This window comes from Azolla caroliniana, unplaced genomic scaffold (genome assembly GCF_043228905.1).
Source record: "Azolla caroliniana isolate FFs.n. ecotype wild unplaced genomic scaffold, voAzoCaro1.0.p SCAF_14, whole genome shotgun sequence".
Lineage (NCBI taxonomy): Eukaryota > Viridiplantae > Streptophyta > Polypodiopsida > Salviniales > Salviniaceae > Azolla > Azolla caroliniana.
In genome coordinates, this window is record NW_028230449.1 from 15,775,600 (window position 1) to 15,801,784 (window position 26,185).

Sequence of the window (26,185 nt, forward strand, 5' to 3'; positions counted from 1 at the left end):
ATATCCCCAAACTCTCCTTTTCTGATCATCAATTCTCCGAGCATTGTCAATATGGCAAGCAAGCTGCGACGTCACACCCTACAACCGCACTAAGAGAATCAACTCTACTCGATTTGGTCCACTCGGACGTCCGATGCTACATCAGTCTCTCAATGGTGCCTCCTACTTCGTCATGTTCATTGACCACTCAACGAGGAAGGTGTGGGCATATCCGGTCCGAACCAAGGATCGCATGTTCACGATCTTTCGAGAATGGCTAACAATGGTGGAGAATCAAACCGGCCGAAAGTTGAAATGCTTGCAGTCCGAAAATGGAGGAAAGTATAAATATGAAGAGTTTGTCAGATTGTGCTGACAACGCAAGATTCGATGAGAATATACGACACCTCAAAGTCTGGGGCAGAATGGTATCATAGAGCGAATGAATCAGACAATACTTCGGACTGCCAGATGGTTTTTGGGCGGAGGCTCTACTCACAACAACGCACATAATCAACATGTTGCCAAGTAAACCCAAAGTGGATCGGCTATTGGAGAGATGATCGTCAAAGATGACCCGACGAGTCCAACCGTCCCACGCAGATCCGAATGACTATCTCAGCCACCAAAGAGATACTCACCTGGACTCTTCTTCACGGAGCCAATGTGATTCAAAGAAGCATAGGCATGTGCCGATTCGGCCACTCGGTATCTACTCGGTATCTAGCTATGGAGTCTGAAATTGAGTCCATTCGACACAACAAGATGTTAGGCTCGTGACTGGCCACAACCAGTTTCACTTTGAATATTCGGGTGCAAAGATCAAGAAGGATAACGCACAGACCGAAAACGACAAAAAAACAGAGACAATATTTCACGTAGAAAACCCGAAAGGGAAAACCACGGGAGTCCTTGAACTCTGAACTAGATCACTATAAGGGGAGGAGTACAACGAGAGGCTCCAAGGCAACAACCTTGAGCTCTCCATCGTCAGACAGACGACTGTAGAGTTACTCACTCTCACTCACTCTCTCTCACTCATAGTTATAGAGGCAACTATCTTTTGTGAAACTATACAACAACATTCACTAACTGACTCACACACAAATAAAGTTTGCCCTAGTTATATTTATACAACTTTATGGCTATTTACAGATATTGCCCACATGGGGCACATTCAGATTATTTACAAATATAGTCTCCCAAATCGGTTTTATAATCGAATCTCGATTTCATCTTATTCGGCTTGTACTCTTCTTCCCATCCGGAGGAACCTATTTTCCAAACACAAGACCTGAGACTTAGTTGAACTACTGGCAAATCAATGTGCTCTCCCAATGCAAATGGATTTATATGGAATAGTTTAAAGGCTTCATCGAACCCGGCCAAGAACTTCTAGTCTGCTGACTCAAGAAGAGTCTTTACGACCTGAAGTAGGCCCCAAAGTAGTGATATAAGAAGTTCGACGATTTTATACAATCGGTCAACTTCTTCAAGAGCGATGAGGACCACTGTCTTTTCTCAAAAACAACTAAAGATGGATCACCCATATTCCTCATCCTCTACATGGAGGACATACTTCTCTCCGACCAACATGCAGAGAGCTTGCCGACCTCATTCAACAACTGCAGTTGAAGTTTGCCATGAAGAACCTAGGTCTGACAAGATAGATTCTGGGTATGAAAATCAGCCGACTCCGGAATCAACGACAAATATTCTTGTCTCAACCTGACCACATCAACCGTGTCTTGGAACTCTTCAACATGGAATCGGCCAAATCAGCTTCGACCCCATTCCCCATTACCCTTCGACTGTCTCAGCAAGATAGTCTGACATCTGGACCGACTGGGGAAGCTATGAAGTCGGTACCATATGCATTGGCAATCGGCTCCTTGATGTACTCGATGGTTGCAACACGGCCGAACATAGCTCACATCGTAGGAGTCGTCAACAGATTTATGCACAACCCTGACCAACAGCATTTGGAACCCAGTTCAACATGTATTCATATACTTGGTGGGCACACAAGACCTTGGCATCCTCTTCAGTGCAAACAAGATCTCAAGCATTGTTGACTACACCGACTCAGACTTTGCCAACTGCCTAGACAATTGAAAGTCGACGACCTGATATGTATTCAAATTCGACAATGGAGCGATCTCATGGAAGTTGAAACTTCAGGAATGCACAACCACTTCAACGATCAAATTTGAATACGTAGCCACGTCCGACACGGCGAAAGAAGTTGTATGGCTCGGTTGGTTAGCATGCACGTTTTGACAATCTGACTCCAATTCGGCTCTATTTGTCTACAACGCCCACAATGTTGTCGCCTTGTCAAAGAACCTAGTCCACCATAACTCCTCGAAGCACATCGATGTTCGATATCACTTTGTTCGGGATTGTGTAACTACAGATAAGCTCGACCTCGAGAAGATCTTTGCTATTGACAACGTAGCAGACGGGATGACCAAGTGTCTTTCGGTTGACTGATTCCAGTCACTAAGGCACCAAATGGGCTTAAGGAGAAACCAATCCGATTGAGTCAAACACAGAGATGGTCGCAGACAATCGGTTTCAGACACTTTAGACAATCTTATTCAATTTGGCTTTAGTCTTTTGGACTAGCCGATTTGGCTTTCGTTATTTAGCCTTTGCCGATTCGGCAACCAGCCGAATTGTCTTAAACATCTCTTTGTATAAATCTGTAGATTGTTTATTCTTTTATTATAGATTTTTGTTGTATACACCCATTACAAGGGAGTATCGAATACAGGTGTATAATGTTTGTATTCACATTATCCCATTTGGACATACTAGGTTAGGATATATTTACAATAAAGCCAAAGGGCAGTTGCCCTAGTTCAATTATTATATAACTGACTTTGTAACCTAGTTCATAGAGTTGCCATTCATTGTATTGTAACGTTTGAATAATACAGTTTCAGTTCGTACCTCTGTGTGTGTGTGTGTGTGTGTGTGTGTGTGGCTCTCACGCTGTCTTGATCTTGTATTCTAGTTAAGTTTTCTTGCGATTCTCGGTTTTAATTTGTTCATCTTGTTAATCTATCATCAACTTGTTGTTCTTCAACACCTAAGTGTTGTGTTAAAGATTAGGTAATTAATTAAGGAATAATTATTACCTGTTAAAGATTAGGTTAAGCGATTACGTAGCGGAAGATTAAGTGATATGTGCGTGTATGTGTGCGTGAGAGGAAGAGAGAGAGAAGTACACTTATGAACACCAAAACAAGATGGGGGATGATAAAGTATATTAAAAGGTAAATATCATCATCTATCATCAAATACAAAAATACCTTCAATGAGGTATATACATAGGTTTCATGTGCAAGGGTGCACATGTGCTAGGAGAATATAGGTACAACGTGTAAGTCCTATATTAAATGAGCATGGAGTGGTAGATCTACAATGTATCTCACTCAAGTACAAAATCCTATTTAAGGCTTTATGGTCAACACACTAACTAGATTCTATCTAGGTAACTACTAAGTTACATGTGTTGACTAACTAAACTAAGTTGAGCTTGATCTCTCAATTGTTTATGTGTCTGCACTAACGGCCTCACCCCCAACAGAGTGTTCGTTTGCCTATTGGCAATTCAACATATATCCACAACCCATGTAGTTAGTGGGTGACAATACTCCGTTATGACACCCATTGTAAGTAGTGTTTTTCACACACATTTATTAATATAATTGTGTGGTTTTCACCAAAGAGAGAGAGAGAGAGAGAGAGACAAACATGCACTCGAGCTATGTGGGTAGATTGAGGAAGAACCCCTACAAATGGTTTATCGTTACATCTTTATAGTTCAACCTTATTGAACATTATTACAAATTTAGAGGTTTATAATTAGTACCTTTATACCCAATTACAATGTTTAAGCCATTCTCTCTGTTGTCATGCATCTCCGGGAGGTGTTCAACGTATCCTTGAACTATATAGCACAGGATGTGAGACATCCAACATATACATACCTAACAAAAAAACATTGAGGATTCCTTCTTCCTCTTTTGTGAACACATTGGTTGGTCTCTTCTCTAATTTTAGGGGCAATTTGGGAGATAAACAAAACGGAGGGGTATGTGGAGAATAAACCAAAAGTAGAGTCCCTCACAAATACAACACAACACACACACACATACACGTTCATGACATCTCTCTCTCTCTCTCTCTCTCTCTCTCTCTCTCTCTCGCTCTGTTTCCTCTCTCTCTGTTTATCTGTGTGTTGCTCTATTCCTCCGTCTCTGTCGAGCGCACTCACACAGAGCTATGTCGAGCACTACTGGCGACAGCACAGCCCCCTTATTCGGTTTCCTTGGTGCCGCTGCAGCTCTCGTCTTCTCATGTAAGCTCTTCTCTCTCTCTCTCTCTCTCTCTCTCTCTCTCTCTCTCTCTCTCTCTCCCAATCCTTTTTTCTCATTCTCACGTTATGGATCCAGAGAATATCTTTATCTGTTGCTTTAATTCTCTCCATAGGACTGTATCTTTGTCACAGAGTAATGAAATGATCAAACATGTTCGATACCGTTGATTCGTGTCTTGTTATGCGTCGGTTTGATCTCGAAGGCTACAAACAAATTTATTTTTGCAGTTTTCTTCTTCTTCTTCTTCTTCTTCTTCTTCTTCTTCCATGCTCAATGATTCGATGTCATGCTCTCAGTAATATTATCCATCGCTTCTTGTTTCATTTCAGCACTTTATCATAGATTTATTTGCAAATTCATGTCAATGGCTTGTTGCATCTTTTCTTTTTCCACGTTTGCAATTATGATTGCCTCGATTCTTGTGTTTTTAACATTTTATTGTCTATTTGGCAGAAAATTCTTATAAATTATCTTTTGCGTTTCTCCTTTTCTTCGATTTTTCAAATATGGCTTTTCTGCACAATGATTTGCATAATCACTGAACGTAATGGATGTCTCTTGGAAGTATTCTGAGAAATTCAGAAAGAGAAAACCTGTAGATGTCAAGGTACAAGTCCAATAACCATTTTTGGTTGTGCAAATATTCTGTGCAGGTGAAGAAATAGTAACCATGTAAGAAAACAAGAAATAATGCTAGAAATTTGAAAATTTATGGCTTTTCACGGTCTATGAATCACCTCTTCATGGTATTGTAAAGAAAGGGCCCATATGATAGAACAAAAGGATCAGAATAATATATATAATTGAATTCGAATTGGTCTTGAAAAATATGTAATAAAATGATTTAATATCAAATGAATGGTGGTCAATTTTAGAACAACAATGCTATTTGACTCCACAAATGAATATATGGTCTCACGAAGAGGGGTGTCTAATCATTCGGGAGATGCAAAATTTCTTTTTCTTTGAGTTCATGGTTATGATCCCCAAACATGTCTTATCAGGATAGTCATTGATGGAGAGGACAAAACAAAAGGTTTAAAGCCTTTCTTGAAACAGCTGTGGATCTGTCCTCAGATCTCATAAATGTGAGTGCTAAATGGGTGATGCATATAGTTATGCGTGCTTTCATTCATTGACCATAGTACAAAAATGATGTTTGACTATATGAAAACATTATGGCCAAAAACAACAATTTCCTGCACAGGTAAATGTTATTTCTAGCGAGCGCTACTCAAAATTTGTTTTTCTTAACAGAGCTTAGCCTGAAATCTGCATGTCCTTATCACATTTCAATTGCTTCTTTATCAGCCCTGTGCATGACCTCGAGTCATTGTCATATTTCCTTCATCTTGGCTTTTCCCTCAATGTTCATCTTGAGCCTAATGACATGTAACAACTTTTGGCTTGCAATTTCCTTCACATTTGCATCTTTTGCGTCAATTGTTTCTTCCAACCATGCCTAAATATTACTATTGCAGACTTATTCTGTGGTTCAGCATGTACTTGAGTCTTGTGGTTCAATTTTATATTCTCTGTAAATATATTGTTGTTTGATGGTATGAAGCACACAGGTTTCTTCTTTTTTTTATCTCAACAGTGAGTTTCATCACCTTTTAATTACAAGGTGTGAATTGCATATTTGACCATGCTTAGTATTTGCAGTGCTGATGTCTTCACTACTGTCATTGTGAGTTTCAAATATGTATATGATCCGTCTCATTTTGAACTCTTCTAATTTCCTTACTGTACAAAGGAACTAGTAACAGGCATAACCCATTAAGAAACTTGAGGGCTAGTTGACTTTAAGCTAGCAGAGAACTTTCTTACCCTCAACATCTACCAAGAGGATGGGAATGGCACTCTTGAGAATCTGTTAGAAATATTGAGAATCGATTAGGTAGATATATAGAGTTACACTCATAAAAAAAAACTTTCTATTACATATGAGAGTAGCTCACAATGGTAGTCCACCCAAGTTCTCACACCTTAGAGCTTAGATGGGACATGGACTAGTCGACTACAAAATTAGTGGGGACAAATAATAGTCACAGCCACTTTGTAAGAGAGAGATAGAGAAAGAAAGAAAGAAAGAAAGATATATTAACGTCTTTTAAGAGGCCAAAATGGCCTATAAGACCAAACAAGAGATTACATCCTAAGTGTTGTCTCGTCTTTGAGAACAACAAATCAAAATAAAATAAATATTACTAAGTAAATATAAAAGTAAATATGATAAAAAGAGACTAAAGAATCTGGTTTTCAGCACATCTGATATTCTCAAGTGAGATATATTTTAACTTTTGTCTTCAAAAGATCTCTAGCATAGGTTGATCCTGAATGGAGAGGTCTCCGAAGCGAAGGAAGCACCTGCGATGGTGGGAGATAAGGGTTTTTATCTGTCAATGACAAGGGCGCTGAGGTCGTGGTCCGTGGGGCCAGAGCCTATGTGCACGACAAATTGCTATTGCCCGATCTATTGTAACCCCTTTATTATGTCTTGGTCGCAAGCCCATATGTGTATCCCTTGATTGACTTGTAGCATTAGTAGGAGTGATGGTGCTAAAGAAAGTTCTGATTGTTCTTTGTGGATGAGCTTGTGTGGCTGTACTATTGTCCTTCAACAACTTTTCCCTAGGTCTCTTGAGTTCTAGCAAGAAAAGTCCTTGGCACGGTTGGTTCTTATATTCCATTACTTTGTGTAGTAGGCCAAAGCCTTGTTTAAAGAGGCAATGGTATCTCCCTCTTATTTCATAAAAGACACTACGGTGACAAACATAGTCTTCTTCAGATTCCACTCCTTGATGAGAGAGAGAGTGGATATGTATATTCTCTTTTCGGTCTCAGTGTCACATTAAGTGTGCAAGTCAGTTGACAACAATGGGGATATTGCTTTTCTGTCAACTGACTTGTCATTCAATATGAACCAACTCCCTAGATACGAGCTAGTGCTAGATAGTACTCATCTTAAAGTCAATAGCACATACTTCAAGACTAAGTACATCTTACTTACCCACAAAGAATATTCTTCCAGTCAACTTGACTAGTCAATCCTATTACCCTACTTCCCTCTTTCCTAAATACATTTTGTCCTATTCATCTATGGTTTCCTACATTTACACATTATCAACCCATGTGGTCGGGTTGCACAATAGTTACTCCTCATTTGGGATGCTATCACAAAATGTGCACTCTAAGAATACATGTAGGGATAAATTGATAACTTGGGTTGATAATTGATTATATCCAACAGAATGGACTGTAACTTAGCGTGGCACTCCATATTCAAGAAGAGGAAGAATTATTTTAAAACAACAGAGAATTATGGTTTACTCTCCCTTTTATTCTATATATTCTCTCTTTTAGATTCTGTACAATTGAGCCATTTGGCAACTTATATATGCCACATGGCGGGTCACTATTCTGCTGTTCAGCTTCAATGGCCAAGAGATTGGGGCGCCTGACTAGCAGTCATTCCCATTCTAATCTAGTGCTGTGGCATATTTAAGCATTTTTACTTTTCTTATTTTATACATTGTAGCCTTCTAACCATTTCACACCTGCCGCTTTGTCTCAACCTACCTAAAGCTCTCTCATAACCGAAAAGATATCCTTTTTTATCATATGATCTATTTTCACTATACTTAATCCTATTCAATTCGAAATCCCGTTGGGGTATTTTATTCTGACTTTGGTAAAGGAGGATTATATTATACAAATTATTGAATTCGGATAATACTCTTATTGATTCGTAAGTACCACTTTGCATGAAACTGAGGCGTGGCCAACATGCAATGTGACACACACAAGAACATCAATACAAAATTGGATCTATATTTTTGTATCTTGTTGACTCTAGTTTCAACTTCAAGCCTTTATGTATCTGCAATGAAGTTCCTAAGCTTCACATTTTGTGTGTTGATGGTTTAATATTATGATTTAAATACCAATAAATATATTTCTTCACTTGGATTTTTCATACATCAATCAAAATGACCGTCATTTGTATAGTAAACTTTGAAAAATATTCACAATTTGGGAGATTCAAGTGAAATTGTAGCCATAAATAGAAATGCCATGTAGATATTTCATGCCACATGTAGTCCATATAGTAGAAATATGATGAATGGCAGGTAGATATTTGATTCCTGATTTAGGAGAGTCATGTTAAAACTGTAGCACATAACTAATAATGTCAGGTAGATAATTGATGCCACATGTACTCCATAGAGTAGAAAGTGATAAATGTTGAATGCATATTTAAAACATGACCTTGGTTTTTTCATCAAGGAATGGTCAGCCTGAGACTGTGTGCAGCCTAGAGTAGCAGAGTGGTATCTCCATGGTTTTACATTTTTAATAATATTATTTTGTATTTTTAATCATTTGATATATTACTAAATTTCTCTCTTTAATTCCGAATCAACTAGGAAATTGTTTCAATTTTTTATTTACTTAGTAAGGTTTATTTTGGTTTGTTCTCAACTTATAGGCCATTTGGCCTTCTAAAAGGCGTATATGTATATATATATATATCTTTCTTTCTACTATGACGTGGTTCCTATTTCCAACGAACTACATATTACTACAAATTATGATTGGAATTAATGGCACTATGGCTGGATTTTTTAATGCGATAGGCATAGGTGCAGCATATGGAACTGCCAAAAGTGGTGTCGGTGTGGCATCCATGGGGGTAGTGAAGCCTGATCTAGTGATGAAATCAATTGTGCCAGTGGTAATGGCTGGTGTTCTCGGTATATATGGCCTGATTATAGCTGTGATTATCAGTACTGGAATAAACCCTTCAAGTACGGCATACTATTTATTTGATGGTTATGCACATTTGGCATCTGGCCTTTCTTGTGGTCTAGCTGGTCTTGCTGCTGGTCTGGCCATCGGTATTGTTGGTGATGCAGGTGTCAGGTTAGGCCTATCCCGTTATATTATTTATATGTTTTAGTTTTGCTCCCTTTAGTAACCGATACATAAATGTTACCTTCTCTTTTGCAGGGCAAATGCACAACAACCTAAGCTTTTTGTTGGGATGATACTGATACTCATTTTTGCTGAGGCACTTGCATTGTATGGCCTCATTGTGGGCATTATTCTTGCTTCTCGAGCTGGCCAATCAAGAGAATGACTTTTAGCAAAAGTTACATTAATTTGTTTGTAACTCTCCATTGGAGGTTCTTGCTTATTTGCATTAACCCTCCATTTGTAATTTTCCAACTACATTAAATTTTGAATCAAATAGTCATAACAATGGAACCTAATAAGAATTGGTTTTTTGAATCAGATTCTGTAACAATGGGGGCCAATTTTGTGCCTCGAGCATGAATGTAACATGATTATGTCTTCTCATTCCTTGTTTAATAAAGCTCTACTATTCAAGCAAAGCATGGATTAAATAGAGTAACTTGTGAACAATTTTGAGCATGATTAGATGTCTGTACAGCGGTGTACAATATGCGACATAAAAAGGCTGCACAGATAATTACTGTCATAGACAACGTTAAGACTCTCCATGGACAATCAGGAAAATCAGAAACAAGAAAATAATGCTTAATCGAGGGAATGTTCTATATGTAATCAATCACAACATTGCATGCCCCCTGGCTCTGGTGGACGGTATCCAGGAGAAACCTTTTGGACTGGTGCATGCGCTCAAGAATACCATGTATTTAAAAAAAATGCATTTGACCAAGATTACATGTGCTCAAAATTGTTGTTGAAGAATTCAGAGCTGCTGTTTGATTTTGGCTTGTTATTCCATTAAGCCATGTATGACACCTTGACCTTTTGAAAATCGTCCAAGCCTTAAAACTTGAGAGAGAAATGAGTTGAAAACATAATCTTTCAATCCAAATAAGTCGCACTAACTAATATTTAATAGAAGGGCAGATAACAAGACAAGCAAAGAAAATACAGTAGAATGGAAGAGACTGATGTGGCCAGTTATTTTGCACCCAAAGCAGAACTATCTGAAGAAGTTTCTCATGGCTCCTTTTTGGATATTCTTTGCAGTCAAGTCCCCAGTGCATACTCAGTGAAGTACAATGGTAGTCTATAGCAACTAATGCAATCAACGTCTACAATGTGAAGAATTGCAAATCTGAGATTGACAAGAGCAACCCAAATATATGAACACATTGTCAAGGTTCCCCCGAATGGGATGTTCCAAGGATAATGCCAACCTAGAATCCTCAAACTCTCAATGATCATTTGGGTAAGATATATGTAGGCATGTCAAACTCTCAATAGTACGATTATCCAAATCTTTTATCATGATAATCCATGACTTGCTGAAGCGTCCAAAACCCTCTCCAATAAGGTAGAAAAGCACCCTCAGATTTCTTACTATGGACTTAGTAGTTCAACACATCCTATTTTCTCAAGGTATGGCTTTGTATATCATGAACTTGACCTTTAGCTAATGTGGGTAAGTACATATCTAGATTATGGGCAAATGAGATCATTATAGGGTCCCTTACAATCATGCTTATATATGGGATAGTTTGACTGATCATCCTTCAACCTTGACAGGTAAGTTCCTATGAAGAAAATATCAATTAGTGCTGCTATTTATGCATTTCTTCTAATGATGAGCAAAGATCCAACTATATTGTCGTCATACAATCAGGTCTTGAAGAAATATGGAAAACATCAATGTATTTCTATTCATTTGTACACTAGATGATCATTTGTAGCTCTTATATTGGAAAAACATAAATTGTCCACATGATTTGAGATCATTGATAGGCCATGGACAAATGGAGAAATTCAGCATGCTAATTTGTAATGAAAAAATAAAACCCAGATTCTTTCTTACAATTTAGAATCTTTTATTCCAGAAAATCAGTATGTGATTCATACAAATTTCCGTATCGCTGTAGTGACCCACTTTAACTGAACGCACACATAGTCTTTCTTAAATCATTTCGGCCAGTATTTCGTGACAATGGTCTTTACCCGGCTTCGGCCATATGTAAGAAGTGCTGGTCCGACTATAGGGCAAGTACTTACAACTGCAATATATGCGAGTAACCATAGCGTTCGTCGATTGTGCTGACCAATAGCTCTTCTACCCTTGTTGGAGGATGGTACTAGAAGCTTCAGGCTACTACCATGGCCATTCTCACCACCTTGATTGGACATCCCCACAGATACTTGAATGCTTGGAGCTAACAAAGGCCGTCCATTTTCTTTCTCAATAGCATTCTTAAGGGTATCAATCTAGAAAACAGTTAACAGTAATCATCTAGTATCAATCAGAATATCCCAGGAGGATAAAACTTACTACATAGGGGTATTCAAATAAATATCTGAAATATGAAGGATATTTTGGCCTTTTGCCCTTAAAAACTATGCATACCTGTTGTAGAAACTGGGATAACAAAGATTCCAACATGACTAGCTCCGAAGAGTTCCTTACAGACAACTTTAATAAATGATGGTAAGGTTCAGGAAGTTCTGAGCTTGTTGATGATGATGCTAAGTCCGTGCATACTGTTTTTAGCTGATTATGTCGTGCTTCACTATCATGTGAGAAGATACGCGGAGACCTTGTAGACACTTGAGCGACATCAATAATTTGTAATGCCTCTTGCTTATGCTCATCTTCTGGAATTATATCTACTTCCCTTGTTATTGGAATTTCCTCAGCTGCAGCCACACTATGTTGAAAAACACTCACATAAGGAAATTTGTCCATATTGTTTTCTGGCAAGAGGGTCAACCCAGAGCTGACTGCTGCTGCCTATCACATATGAAAAGGAATCATCTTCAAAAACTCATTATAATTAACAGATTTGCCTGACTCTGAACCTAACCATGCATGTTAGTGTGAGAGTTCACCTCTTTTGGGACATGCAATAAAGAAGTAGTGCACAACTTGTCCAAAAATTCAACTGTTGCATTCACCCACCTGTATTGCAAAAAAAACATCTGATGCTGCACATAATTTTGTAAGTTCCATGTCATAAGTCATTGAAAATGATTCCCCATTCACAGTCATCAATAATCATGATACAAACGTTGTCGGTTGTGTCACCACAGAAATCTGAACAAGGGTTAGTTCGGTAAAGAAAAACTGGAACTGAAGTATCATAGACAAAGGTATAATAAGTGTTGCATGAAACAATGTCCTAAGAAGATAAGGCGACCAAAACATGATCACATCTAGAGTTTTTTTATTTTCCTCTCATCTTGCAATTCCTAAGAAGCCCCTTTGTTTAATAGCAGAACATTTCTTATGATTCCACCTCAATCACGTTGTGGAATCAGAAAGCATTTTCTTTGGGTCTCTGCTCATATCCCTCTTGAAATTAGAGGTAGATAAAGAACATTCGAAGTAGATAAAGAATGCGGAAAATAACCATAGTGAAGCTATTTGAGCTTGCTTGAATATTTGGTTGAAGATTATTTGCAAAATGATTGGGGCATTTCACAGCTAATTATGTAACAGGAAGGAAAAAGGTTGCTATAAAGTTTCCAATGCATTGGAAACAGGTTAGCTGCCTCAGGTTCAAGTCAGTGATCAAGATGGGATCAGTCAGATATTTACATAGAGTTTTTATTATTAGAAGTACTATGCATGAAATTCATAAATCACTTAATGCATGGCGAAAAGAGATCATAAAAAGTCGCAGGACAATCGCCAACCAATGACTGATATTCAAGTTCATGGGAAGTTTATGGGAGTCTGGATAATCGGATGATTCACATAGCAACACCGGCATGAGACAAGTCACAATAATTGAGTGATGGTGGATAAGGTGAGTAAGGTCAGACACTATGAGTGTAATTTAAGAATATGACCAGTAAAAACTTACCAACCAAAATACAAGACCTAGAAGAATAAAAGTTTCAAGCTACATCTCTACTAGTCCACATACCACATATTAGAAGCTGTTAGGCCTTCAAAGAAAGCAAGGTGGCCTCCATGCTTTGCAAGTCCAAGTACAACATTTTTGTTTGTTCTGTTGGAAAATGAAAATGAAACATCAACCAATCATAAAATCTTATCATACTACAATATTAATTATAGGTGTAACGCACCTACACTCATCTAAAGGAATAGCTTCTTTTGTACACACAGGATCATCCATTGAGCTTATGCAAAACAGAGGAATGGATACAGAATGTAAGTAGTATGCACTACTACACTTGCGATAATATGTGTCAACAGTCTGCAAATAATGAATTCATGATAGTTCATCATTAATTAGAGAAAAATCAATGAAATATTTTGTTTTGAATATCATGCCAACAACTCACCTCGTACTGGCTAACGATGCGTGTGCAATGGTTATCAAAATCTCGAACTGAACGAGACTGAAAAACGTACCAATGTTTGTTTAAATACAAAATTGTATTTCGGCGTCACTTAATACTATTGAAAATTTTCAATAGCGAAAAATTTAAAATATACAAAGGTGTCAAAAGATAGAAAAGGAAGCAAATGCAATCAAGCAAAATAATGATTGGGAACGAGTATCTTGTAACGCCTTATCCCAAGCAATAAAATTTGTTCTATGCCAACATTCACAGGTTTCATGATACTTTACTCTTTCGCAATTCTACCCTTTCTAAACAACTCAAAGGGATCAACACGTATAAGATATGCATATGGACAATTCTTGCTAATTTATCTATTCCAATTATACCTCTTGTTACACATGTCCGTTCCTTGGAGAATCTAGCACTCCCCTTTCCAAAGCAAATCCTGTCTACCTAAGTTTGTAGTTTAGGCCTTATTTCCTACTGTGAAGGCATGGAAGGAGCTATTCAGCAGGTATACAAACCAAACCCGCTTTCATGACTATTTTATTTGGAAACATGTTGTCCAGGGACAATCTCTTTCACTAGCCATATCCAAAATTGTTCAAAGTATGAGGAAAGAGAAATAGTGTAGGTCTCAATAGTTCTAACTTTGTTCACAACACATTCTCACAATATCACTAAAATTTGGGATTGGAACATTTATTAGAGCATCCACAACTGCACACTAAGCTGTTACATGTTGTAGGGAATTCTTAAACCCATTCAGTAATGACATTTAAATCACCTGGTCATTTATAGTGTATGAGGTGATGTACTTCACCAGCGAGCACTAATTCTTGTCATTTATGCCACAATTCTCCATCAAATATCTTTCCCGCACAATTATTTATTTATCATACATAGACCCTTGAATCCTGTATACTAGTTTGCTTTATCTATAGGTTACGAGTAATACTGAAATATAGGTGACAATACAAGAGAGCATTTATATGAACAACCTTGTGGGATTTCCTCTCGATTAGTTATGAAACCAATTAGACATCTGTTTAAATGCTGAGGAATTTTATCATTACAAACACAATAAAAAAATGAAGTCGTTTGTAGTCTCCCAAATATCTCACCGTGCTTATTAGGTCCCAATCAGCCATCTTTGAAAGAGCCACTTGATGCCTGCATTTTGCAACACAAGCACAGAGAAAATATAATTCATGCAGAAGATGCTTTCTAGTTTTATTCACTTCTTTTGTTATGAGAGTGAAACAAGGCAAGTATAAACAGAAACTCAGTTGCATACATTTCAGCATAGCTTCTGAGGCCAAATGCTAGAATTTTATCATAAACTCTTTGTATCATTCTCCTACATATAAACCTGTCACAAACCTGGAGTTCAGGAAAATCCTTTATCAATCAACCAATTCTGAAACAGAATATTCAACCAAATATGCAAATCCGTACCAAAAGATCCCATGGACAGCAAATTGCAGCACCAGCACCCAGGAGTGTATTGTCTCCTTCCTCTCCAAGATATTTTACCTGTAAATACTAAAATTAAATTAGGATGCATATATGAATTTCTAACTTATGTATTTACATGATATTTCACCAGTATGTTTGCCCCAATGCTTGTGCCAACGGCAAGGAGTGGGGCCTTAGGATACGTTTGATGCAGATGATGGATTATCCTGCGCAAATCCTCTGTCCATCCTGCATTATATAGCTGATTTGACTGCAACAAAGGCAGAAATATCATACAATGGATACTACATAGATTCCTGAAGTTCTTTCCCAGAAAAGGAAGGAATATTTATCCTAGGGACAATAAACAAATTCGATGACTCGCTGATCCAGGGATTGTATCGAGTACAGTCAAACAATGATAAAGTTTCCCAAACACTCAGTAATGCTATAATGTGCAACCATGCCCTATAAGAAAGAAAAAAGTTCTCCAGTGCCTTATCTCATCTCATAGGTTGTCTCCTTTAACCTCTCCTACCTATCCAACAGTTGCAAAAGGTGAAATTCTACAGTCTTCATTTGAATAGATGAATCAGCTTTTCATAAAAAGAAAACTGAAATCCGAAACCCTAATTCACATATAACCTCATATTTAACATATACCACAAAACTACCCTCAGCTTACAAATCTGCTGTCAAGTGAATGAGTGAACAGAGAAATTTAGAAATATTAATGTCATTAACAGTGGCTAGTTTTCATTTAATTTATGAAAATAATGGGTCAAGCCATTCTTCCTTTCACGTAAAACTTCTGTTCTTCGCATGTGACATCTCCAAAGATGGTACCTTCATGTATCCAAAGGCAAGACTATCCTCCACATAGCTTGCACACACATATTACACTAGAGTACTGATAATGATATGGCACATAGAGCGATCCAAGGGTTTTGGTGTTTTCTGTGATTCTCAAACACAGAGTTTTGAATATTTACACTGATATCTTCCACATAGCTTGTGCGCACATTTTACACTAGGACACTGATATTCATGAATGATATGGTACATAGAGAGATCCAAGGGTTCTGGTGTTTACTGTTATTTTCAAACACATGGATGATATGGCACATAGAGAGATCCAAGAGTTTTGGGGTTTTCTGTGATTTTCAAACTGTGGTTTGCATATTTACACTGATATCCTCCACATAGCTTGTGCACACGTTATACACTGACCCACTGATATTCATGAATGATATGGCACATAAGGATTTTGGTATTTTCTGTGATTCTCAAACACAGCGTTTTGCACATTTACAGTTGCTCTTATTCTCAATCATTCAAGTTATTCCCCTTCATATTTTGTTCTGTCATTGTTTATTCTCGATATTGATATTTAATTCTGTTTCAAACAGTTGCTCTTATTCTCGATCATTGTTTAATATGTCAATTCAAATGCCTTGTCTGGTGACAACCGCAGGTACATTGATTAAGATTCATGAAGATTCTGGCTACCTCAAAGAATTAAGAAAGAGTTCATTAAGGTTTCAGCATTGCCCATATTATCACGATTTGCAACCCAACTCAGAAGTCAGAAGAGCAGGAGGGATTGTGAAGATTTGGAAGAGTTCAATGGCCTACTACGCTATACTCCATTTATCATCAACACAAACTGAAGTACACTCCAAGAACTCATCTAACAGTACCATTTAAATACCATTCTAATGGCAATCAAATTATTTACTATCCCTAGACCATACGGAATTCTGTTAGACACTTCAATTTACTATGGCATAAAGGATTTCAAATGCTTGGACCATCAAACTATTGTCTAACTAACAGATCAATCACATAATGCCATTTCTTGCTATGTATGCACCAATGAGTTCATATTATCCAAACAAGATGAAGAAACATCCTTACAGTAATAGATACACCTCCTAAACCACGATGATTGGCAACCACAACCCTCCGTCCAGATGCAGCAAGACTGTAAGATATATGTTTCACATACTGGAAAAAGAACAGAGCCATAAGCACACAATAGAGTTACAGTACTTGAAAACCCTGTTATTACTACAGAAAAGTCAACTTACAGCACCAGCTGAATCACTGGTTAACCCAGGTATAATAACCACTATGCATGTCTCATCCATGTCTACTTCCATTGATTTTCTCTCTATATTACTATTTCCTGCAACTGATTGGAAAAATTAATCTACTATTAGGAAAACATATTACAGCTCCTACCAAACAGGAAAAATGTGCCTCCCTAATACATACCATTTATAGGATTTAACCAATCTAAAGCAATGGTTCCTCCATCAGGTGTCCGATAAAGTTGCCTGGACAGGTAAATGAAAAACATGTACGTGTGAACATTGTACATATCCTGTCTAGCAATCAGATCAGATTTACCAAACCAAGGAAAAAAACAACGAGAAGAAAGAGGCAAGCACATAATCAACTGCAACAAAATAAAGCCTCATTTTGCTGTCATGAAGACCCTATCAGTCAATTTTAAGGCCAACATTTGTAGCCCTAACTATGCTTGCTAATGAATGTGATGCTGGGAATTCAAAATGTTGGGAAACAAGGTCCCTCCGGATGGGAAGGAGAACACGAGCCGGATAAGTTGGATCCCAAGGAGAAGAAAGGACGGACCCAGATCCGGATCAGTGTCCAGATCGAATCTGGATAGGCATGCGAAAGAGGCCACATCTGTAAATAGGTTTAGCGTTGTGCCTATTTAGGTCAGATTTGTAAATAGTCCTAAGTTATATAAGTATAAATACAACTAGGGCAAAAACGTTAGGTATGATGTTCATATTGTTGTAACATTGTGCGCGAGTGAGAACGTGAGATAGTGAGAGAGAGAGAGAGTGAGCGTGTTGTTGTGTCTCTGTTGTAACCGCCATCAGGCGATGAAGACGAGCTCGAGATTGCTGCCTGCGAGTCTCAGTGTATTCCTCTCATATCATAGTGAAACAGTTCGGAGTTCAAGGACTCCCGTGATTTTTTCCCTATTAGGGTTTCCACGTTAAAATACCTTCTCTATATTTGTGTTTTTCTGTTTTCTGTCGGTTTAAATCTTTGCACCTCTCATACGTGAATCTAGAACCAGTTGTGGCTGGCTTCGATCTCTACGAACTGCTATCAAAGCGATGGAAGACTCATTTGGCAGCATGTTCAAACTTACCAGCTCCAACTATTCAGTGTGGAAGTCGAAGATGAGGGACATGCTAATGTGCAAAGATTTATGGTCGCCAGTGCAGTATGGTAAGACCAAACTGGACAAGATTGATGCATCGACTTGGGAAGTCATGCACCTGAAGGCAGCAGCATACATAAGATGTTTTATAGACATGAGTCTATACAACAACTTCAATGAGGAGAACAAGGCAAATGTCCTCTGGGAGAAGTTCAAAATGTCGTTAATAGAGTCTCACTGTTCCGGAAAATAGTGAGACTCCGGTATCAAGATGACTCTAGCATGGCGGAGCATCTAAATGCCTTCCAAGGGTTGATAAACCAAACCACCTCTCTGGAAGTACCTCTAGCCGACAAGGTACTAGCATTATTATTGGTGGGATCCCTTCTAGACAAGTGGGAGACACTCGTCGTCACACTGGTTAATGTCGGACAGGAAGGGAAACACTTATCCCTAGAGAAGGTGAAGTCAAGCTTGCTGAATGAGGAAGCTCATCAGAAGGATAGAGAAGCAATTCTGACCCAAAGGCCTTAGTCACGGAAGGTGACACGAATCGGGGAAGAGGCCAGAATAGAAGTCCCCAGAACCGGGAAAAGTCGGGGACTAGGTCGAAGGGGGAGGCCCACATGCTTTTACTGTGGGAAGCCAAGGCACTTCCAAAAGAATTGTCGACACTTCAGAAAGGACAAAGGGGGAGCCGACAATGCGGATCCGAAGAAGAATCCGAATCAAAAAGGTACTTCAGCAATCGCAACAAGTGAGGAGGAGTTGTTGTTGATCAATGAGCAGAACGAAGTGAATCTTGTCGACGATGAATCAACATGGGTGGCCGACTCCGGATCGTCGTTTCACCTAACCCCCGACCGGAATTGCTTCTCATTGTACAAAGCCGGAGACCACGGTTTTGTGAAGATGGGGAATGAAGGAGCATGCCGAATTGTTGGCATAGGAGAAGTGTGTTTGGTAACCTCAACCGGGTGCAAATTAGTGTTGAAGGATGCCCGACACATTCCGGAAGTCAGATTGAATCTTATATCAGCCGGTCGGCTAGATGAAGGCTACACGGGTAGCATCCGGAACGACATCCTGAAGTTCTGCAAAGGAAGCTTGATCGTGGCCCGAGCCCGTAAGACCAACACATTGTACCTAATGCATGCTCGAATATGCCGGGAGGAAGTGAACGTGGTAGCCGACACTACCGGTGAGCTGTGGCACAAGAGGTTGTGTCACATGAGCGAGAAGGGGATGCGAAGACTTGCCGACGACAACCTCATTCCGGAGGTGAAGAACGTGCAACTTGAGAAGTGCACCGATTGCTTGGCCGTCAAGCAGAACAAAACCTCTTTCCGAACCAGGCCCCCGACAAGGAGGAAAATGCCGTTGGAACTCATGCATACAGATGTATGATACGTGGACACTAAGTCACATGCTGGTTCACAATTTTTTGTGACCTTCATTGATGACTATAGTCGAAAGTTGTGGGCTTCCGCATTGAAGACGAAGGACCAGGTGTTGTCGGTCTTCAAGGAGTTCCAAGCGAGGGCCGAGAGGGAGACCAACCAGAAACTGAAAGCAATCCGAGTGGATAATGGAGGAGAATACCGAGGACCGTTCGAAGAATACTGCCGAGCGAAGGGAATCTGACTCGAGTACACCATACCGAAGACGCCAGAGCTCAGCGGACTGGCCAAGAGGATGAACCGGACCATCAGGGAGAGGGTCCGAAGTATGTTAGCATATGCCAAGCTGTCCAAGATGTTTTGGGCTGACGCGTTGATGACGGCTGTGTACGTGATAAACAAATCACCCTCAATGCCCTTAGACGGAGATATTCCACAAAGAGTGTGGACCGGCAAAAACATCTCCTACCGACATCTGAGGGTGTTCAATTGTCTTGCCTACGTGCATGTGCCAAAGGACCAAAGGGGAAAACTGGATCCAAAGATGCGGCCATGTATATTTCTCGGATACGGCGATGACGAGTTCGGCTACCGGCTGTGGGACTTAGTCGACAAGGTCATTCGGAGCTGAGACATAGTCTTCATGGAGGAGGAGACTATTGCGGACTGGTAGATTTCGTCGAAATATTTGACCTAGTAGTGAAGATAACATCCATTCGAACTATGTTGAGCATAGCAGCCAATATGGACCTTGACGTCAAACAGCTGGATGTCAAGACGGCATTTCTGCATGAAGACCTTGAAGACAAAATCTATATGCAGCAACCAAAAGGATTTGCCAAGAAGGGAAGGAGAACTTGCTATTCCAGTTGAAGAAGAGTTTGTATGGACTGAAGCACGCTCCCCGGCAGTGGTACCGAAAGTTTGAATCCTTCATGGCCGACCAAGGATACCATAAGGCGCAGGCCGACCACTGCGTGTTCGTGAAGAAGTTCGACGGAGGAGATTTCCTCATACTCCTGTTGTACTTGGACGACATGCTGATTGTCGAACGGAACCATATCAAGATCGGAATGCTAAAGAAGGCCTTGATCAGGTCATTCTCAATGAAGGATATGGGTCTAGCAAGACAGATCCTAGGGATGCAAATTGTCCGGGACCAGACAAGAAGTTATTGTGGCTGTCACAGGAGAAGTATGTGACAACGGTGCTCCAAAGGTTCAGTATGGAAAGCGCGAAGCCAGTCAGTCTGACACTGCCGACAAACAGCAAGTTGTCCGGGAGACAAAGCCCAAAGACGAAGGCAAAAAAGGCTGAGATGATGAAGGTACCCTACGCCTCAGCAGCCGGAAGCCTTATGTATGCGATGGTTTGCATTAGAACAAACATCGGATATGCTATCGGAGTCGTCAGCCGATTCATGAGCAATCCAGGGAGAGAGCATTGGACAACAGTGAAGTGGATACTTCGGTACCTGAGAGGCACCTCGACATGTGCCTCTGATTCAATTCAGGTAATCCCATATTAGAAGGTTTTACCGACTCGGACATGTCAACTGATGCAGATACCATCCGATCCACGTCCGGGTATGTAATGACTTATGCAGGGGGAGCCGTTTCATGGCAGTCGAGGTTGCAGAAGGCCGTGGCGTTGTCAACCACGGAAGCGGAGTATATGGCCGCAACAGAAGCCGGCAAGGAGATAATCTGGATGAAGGAGTTCATTGGAGAGTTGGGGATTCGACAAGAAGAATTCCCACTCTACTGCGACAACCAAAGCGCCATCCACCTTGTGAAGAATGCCGCCTACCACTCGAGGACCAAGCACATCCAAAGGAGATACCATTGGCTCCGGGAGAGGGTAGAAGAAAAGGAGTTTGCTCTGATGAAGATTCACACAGCGAAGAACGGATCAGACATGTTGACGACGGTGTTGTCGGTAGAAAAGCTGAACACATATCGAAGTTGGGTCGTATTGACGAACCACCCCATGCCAGAGTAAAGGGGGAGTGACTAAAATTTCATGACAAGTAAAAACTTGAGAATTATGGTTGGACATGTATGTGCTAAGCTTAATGATTTCACAAGAGCTTGACAGTTAGCTATCTATTTTTACTGCAAGAGTTCTTATCAACTATGATTTTATATAAGGTAGATTGACAAACACCAATCGTCATCCTATGAATAATTATGTCTCTCCAAGTCAACGCATACAATCTGCATCATCTTTTGTCCGGTGAAAAAAATGCAAAAAGACCATGTATCCTGAAGTGGTTGTTAGTGTGCAGTGAGGAATTCTTAATTTTTGAGGGCAACGTACTAACCTAGAGTGAGAATGAGCAGGCATGCACCTATCTTTGCCAAAAGGAGGAAATCAATGACCCGAGCAATGAGCATATCAACTTGGACTTCTATGAACCTCACATCCTTTGTGTGTAAGTATGATGTTTGACTAGTGAAGAGGTTTCAAGGATGAAATGGTGTAAATGGAGGTGAATCACGATGTTAGATGACAAGGCAGCATGTGACCATGATAGTGAGGTGCATCATATGTGCCTAATTTCTCAGGGCATTTGAAGATCAGATATCTAAGATCAAGAAAATAACTCTGTCAAAATTCCACCGCATAGTAAACCGGCAATTTCGACAAGCTGCATTCCCAAAGTATGTGATCTTCATGCTCCCTGAACATAGCTTACTTGAGTCTACTATTTAACACCAATGTCATGTACGAGAAACATGCACATCATAATGTCAACTTCAAAAATTCCAATCAGTTATAATAACGCAAATGATGGCATATATCAGGAGTCTCCCTCATGGCCATATATGGGTGTCGCCGGCACTCAAAGAATAATCACAGCTTTCTTTAGCTTCATCACTCCTCATACTATAAGCCAATAGAGGGCTACACAAATGAGCTCACAACCAGGACATTGCAAAGGAGTTACAATAGATCGGGCAATAACAATTTGTCGTGCACATAGGCCCCAGCCTAATCTCACCATCCTTGTTATCGACAAAATTGCAGAGCTTCCCTCAGTTCCTTGACCCCTCCAATCTGGATTGGCCTATGCTAGAGATCTTTCAAAGACAAAAAGTACAATATATCTGACTTGAGAATCTTACATGTATAAATGAAGAGATTCTTTTGTCATGTCATAGTTCTATTTCTATTAACTTTTTTGCTTGGTTATATTTATTTTGGTTTGCGATTTTTCAAAGATGAGATAATGTTTTAAGATGTAATCTCTTGTTTGGTCTTATAGCCATTTTGGCCTCTTAAAAGAAGTTAATATATCTTTCTTTCTTGAAGGTTAAAAAATCTAAAAATAGAGATGCTTCCTGAGGAAAACGCTAGACAGATTTTATAACAAATATTACCGTTGATAATCAAATGTTGGTGGTCGCCCAAAGAAGTGAAGAAAGGCTGTTTGCACATGGGGAGAACAAAGCCATGGGGTTGGCCAATACCTGCATTTAAAAGATATCTCCAAATCATTTAAAGTTGTTTTCAATTCAAAGACTTATTCTTTCTAAAGGTACATCAGAGGTCCAAAGAATCAGAGTTAACGTGAAGATCTATTCTCCAGAAAGTGATAATCTGCAGAGAAGATTTAACCCAACAATTGCTGAATTTGTGTTTAGCATCCATGATAACCAAATCCATTAAGAGGCTATTCTACTATATGCGTATAATCCACATTGCAAAGCATAATCACATTATTATTGACTTGTATTGTCCTTCATAGGAGGATGCCTGCCTACTATGATGTGCTGTGCCCCATAAAAAAGTACAAAAGTGAAGCATCCATCAAATCATTTCTGTAGTATTATAGATACATTAAATTTTGATTGTATCATAACTTGATGAAATTTCTTAACTATTTATGTATCATCTTGATGGAAATTAAGATTACAGCGAATTTTGGCAGTTATCTATGGCTACATTAATCAACACAAACAAATAAATAAACATGAGGTGGAGGACAATGAACAATGTAAAAACCAAAGGGAGATGATGCACCTTTGCTGATTGGCAATGGTCTAGCATGAATGATAAAAGCGTCATCATCCTCCATGGAATATATCCACAGCATAATTTCCACGTATCTTCCATAGAATAAATCAAATGCTTGCTAATTGGATTGTGGTCAAACTAAATGTTTCCACCTTGCACTATCTCATATCAGTGCAAGGGGGAATTTTAACAATTCAAATAAGCTTCATACTACATTTAACAAGTTGGATGCAATTTGTATCATCCCTAAGATAGACTCAAATCACGGGCTTGTTTTATATTGAATAATATCGTCTCCATGTCATGGATTGAACTCATCCAGCAAGGAATTTATAGTGCTAGGAATATGCTTTTCATTATGCATAATATCACATACCAAAAACTATACAATCATCACTACAAGAGCAGCCGATCGGAGAAACAAGGGATTACCTCTTTTTGAGTATTTTGCATCGAGGAAGAACTTCATGGGCTAAAGAGGATGCACGGTTGTAGAGAAGCTGTACAGGATGGCCTCTGAAAGCATTAAAAAGGTCCTCAAGGAAGTAGAACTCCAGAGAGGAGTAGAGAAAGCAGATGAGAAATACACAGGAAAGGGCAAAGTATTCCCAGGCAGGGACTTGCAAGGCAGCCTGGAGCAAGGCCATCAATCCGGATGCCATTGGGGCGTGTGTCTGTGTGTGAGTATTGGGTTTAGCTACTGCTTACCCCTGTCTCGTCTGTGGACAGAGAGAGAAGGAGCTGCTTTCTTTCTCATTTCTTTTTCCTTCTCTTTTCCTTTTTGTTGGTCTTATGAGTTTTATTAGAAGTGTCTTCTGAAGTGTGTTGTGTTGTGGGCCAAGAAGAAGAAGATAAATTATAATGATCGATTTATGATGAAGATGAAGATGATCATTGATGAATAAGAAAACACCTCTTCTTGGACTACATGTTCCGTGTTCGACCCCAGATTTGGCCCGTATTCAATAAAAACCCCCAATTTATCTCTCGCGTGTAAGTACTACGTTTCTGTTATTCGATTTTCTGCCAAACAATGAGGAGATCAAGTGGGTTTTGTATATGTTGTTGGCTTTCGCAGTGGGCGATAGATGAGGTGTGGTAGCAGTTTAGAGTTGTGTTTTGTGTAAGATGGAAAAAAAGGTTAACGTGATTGGATTTGTCGACAAGGAGGACAGGAGATCAACAAAATATGTTCTACATATATATAAGTTCGGTTTCAGCAATAGTGATAGATGAGGGTGATTGAAGTTTAGTGCTGCGGTTGTGCAAATACCGAAGCGTGGCCATTAACGTTATGTGATTTGAGTTAGTCAAAACCAAAGGTGGGTGAATTGGGTTTTGTGTATATGTCCAACTTTGGCAACATTATACATATATGAGGGTAACTTGTGTTTATTATTACCCCTTGTGCAAATGAAAAAAATACTACCTTCTCCAAACACATAATACACACTAGCCCTACATCTTCTCGACTATTGTTTGATCTTGTTGGCTATTTTGGCCAATTACAAGATGTTATTATCCCTCTTTCTTTTCTAATATTTCCTCAAAGATGTTGCTTTTTCTCATATCTCTCTCTCTCTCTCTCTCTCTCTCTTAATGGCCAATATTGCCCCTTGAAAGGCACTAATATCTCTTCATTTCCTTTTCCTTGTAGTGATGTTCCTTTTCCTCACTCTCATGGGGAGTCATATGCCATTCTTGCCTCATAAATGAAATCTTTTATTTCTATGGCGTGTGATGTGAAAAGCACATGTTTGTTATAGTCTATAGATTACATCCACATCCTTTCATTCAAGTCTACCTTTTCATCTTCTCTCGGTTGAAATTTTTAAGTAGTTCATTTTAGGATGAATAGCTTCGCACCACATAGAAATGGGAAAGCAACGCAACTACAAATTTTTTTGATAATAATTTATACCCCCAAATGGGATTTAGTTTGTGCCTCTAAATATAATGGCAAGAGGGTTTGGCCCCGAGATTTTTAATTGGTACAACGTTAAGCAAAAATTTACTAATCTTATTTCCGAATTTCATAGTTTGAGAGAGAGAATCTAATGACCATGGTAGATTAATTGTAGAAAATTTGGGCATTTGATAGTCAAAATGCTGACCAATAACATTTATCATAAGACTATTGAACATGGAACTTGGTTAATGATAAAGGTATGTTTAAATGTCACATTATTTGAGGTATAGGATGTGTTTTCAAATGTTGAACATAGGATGGTAATCTCAACTTTAATTCAAAATTTTCTTCTTTAGCAATGGTGGACAAGTCATGTTTCAGCGGTGGCTGAAAATGTTGTAAAAAATTTGAGACTTGTAGAGTCAAAGTGTTATGAAAGTGTTGTGTGTGTGTGTGTGAGCAAGGGAAGGAATCAGCAAAAAACCCAACTTATGCACACAAGAGAAAGACCATACTGATCAACTAAAAATAATCAAGAGCGCGT

At 39.2% G+C, this 26,185-nt stretch overlaps 2 protein-coding genes across 3 annotated transcripts; one reads left to right on the plus strand and one right to left on the minus strand.

The window, feature by feature from the left end:
- Positions 1–4,211: 4,211 nt before the first annotated feature.
- On the plus strand, positions 4,212–9,731 carry LOC147855587 (V-type proton ATPase 16 kDa proteolipid subunit-like). Its single transcript, XM_087330386.1, has 3 exons — positions 4,212–4,348; positions 9,008–9,293; positions 9,381–9,731. Exons 1-3 carry the CDS (start codon positions 4,273–4,275, stop codon positions 9,508–9,510), a joined length of 492 nt encoding a protein of 163 aa, XP_087186512.1. The 5' UTR covers positions 4,212–4,272; the 3' UTR covers positions 9,511–9,731.
- Positions 9,732–11,141: 1,410 nt separating this feature from the next.
- On the minus strand, positions 11,142–24,452 carry LOC147855588 (uncharacterized). Of its 2 annotated transcripts, none has more exons than XM_087330175.1 (15): positions 24,165–24,452; positions 23,096–23,185; positions 17,385–17,446; positions 17,198–17,295; positions 17,025–17,114; positions 15,256–15,378; positions 15,108–15,185; positions 14,947–15,032; positions 14,774–14,822; positions 13,647–13,703; positions 13,428–13,558; positions 13,265–13,348; positions 12,225–12,294; positions 11,743–12,126; positions 11,142–11,603 (listed from the first exon to the last, which is right to left on the minus strand). In XM_087330175.1, exons 1-15 carry the CDS (start codon positions 24,392–24,394, stop codon positions 11,304–11,306), a joined length of 1,932 nt encoding a protein of 643 aa, XP_087186301.1. In that variant the 5' UTR covers positions 24,395–24,452; the 3' UTR covers positions 11,142–11,303. The 2 variants fall into 2 exon arrangements, with proteins under 2 accessions (XP_087186301.1, XP_087186300.1); XM_087330174.1 differs by having other exon boundaries at positions 17,198–17,301.
- Between the last annotated feature and the right edge of the window lie 1,733 nt (positions 24,453–26,185).